General features: G+C 44.7%; 1 protein-coding gene across 1 annotated transcript in view; it reads right to left on the reverse strand.

Moving 5' to 3' along the window:
* The window catches only part of LOC119593179 (cytochrome P450 2L1-like), a 6,738-nt gene that overhangs the window by 2,363 nt on the left and 3,650 nt on the right, over nt 1–725 (reverse strand). The window contains exons 7-9 of the mRNA XM_037942158.1: nt 574–685; nt 238–418; nt 1–97 (exon numbers count right to left, since the gene is read on the reverse strand). The exon at nt 1–97 is cut by the window's left edge and continues 4 nt beyond it. Coding sequence (XP_037798086.1) covers nt 1–97; nt 238–418; nt 574–685 — 390 coding nt within the window. The remainder of the gene's footprint in view (nt 98–237; nt 419–573; nt 686–725) is intronic.

Raw genomic sequence — 725 nt, forward strand, 5'->3', positions numbered from 1 at the left:
GATCGTGATATCCTGCACCACTGAGTGCGGGAGGCTGAACGGGACGAGTTTGAATGTCCTTTGCACTTCGTGTATGGTAGCCAGCGTGTATGGTAACCTGAAAGAAGAAAGAAGAGTATTCTCAAGGAATGCATGTTACTATAGAAGGAGAGGAAGAACTATATGGAAAGATTTTTTGTTTTAAAAATATTACTGATTCTACCCTCAATATGTTATCCACGAAAACCTAACACTCACTGGTCCATATGAGAGAAGGACGGCAGCTGGTCTTTGTCCACCACCCTGTCCAGTTCCTCATGGACACGCTTTTGGACCTCCGGGTGTTTGGCGAGCAAGTACACCGCCATGGACAGTGTGCTCGATGTTGTCTCGCTTCCGGCAACAAACATTTCGAAAATCACTGCCACTAGCTGATCCACTGGGGGTTCAACAAATATTACATGGATGTTGCAGGTACACATTAAGGATGCTTAGTGAGCCATTAGCGTAGGTGTTTCTTGAAATATTGTTGGAAATATCAAATAACGAGTACTAACAGTGACATCAACAAAATTGGCAACAGGAAAAGCATACAGTGGAAGAAGGAAGGTTTGTCCTTGTGCTCCTCAATCTCTCGCAGGTACAAGGCCGTCAAACAGTCGCTTTTCTTCGCCGTCTCGTCACGCTGGAATTCCTCCAACTCATTCTGGGAAGGAGAATATTACGTTCCAACTTGCAAGATTTGT

The sequence above is a fragment of the Penaeus monodon genome, chromosome 31, assembly GCF_015228065.2.
Source record: "Penaeus monodon isolate SGIC_2016 chromosome 31, NSTDA_Pmon_1, whole genome shotgun sequence".
NCBI lineage: Eukaryota > Metazoa > Arthropoda > Malacostraca > Decapoda > Penaeidae > Penaeus > Penaeus monodon.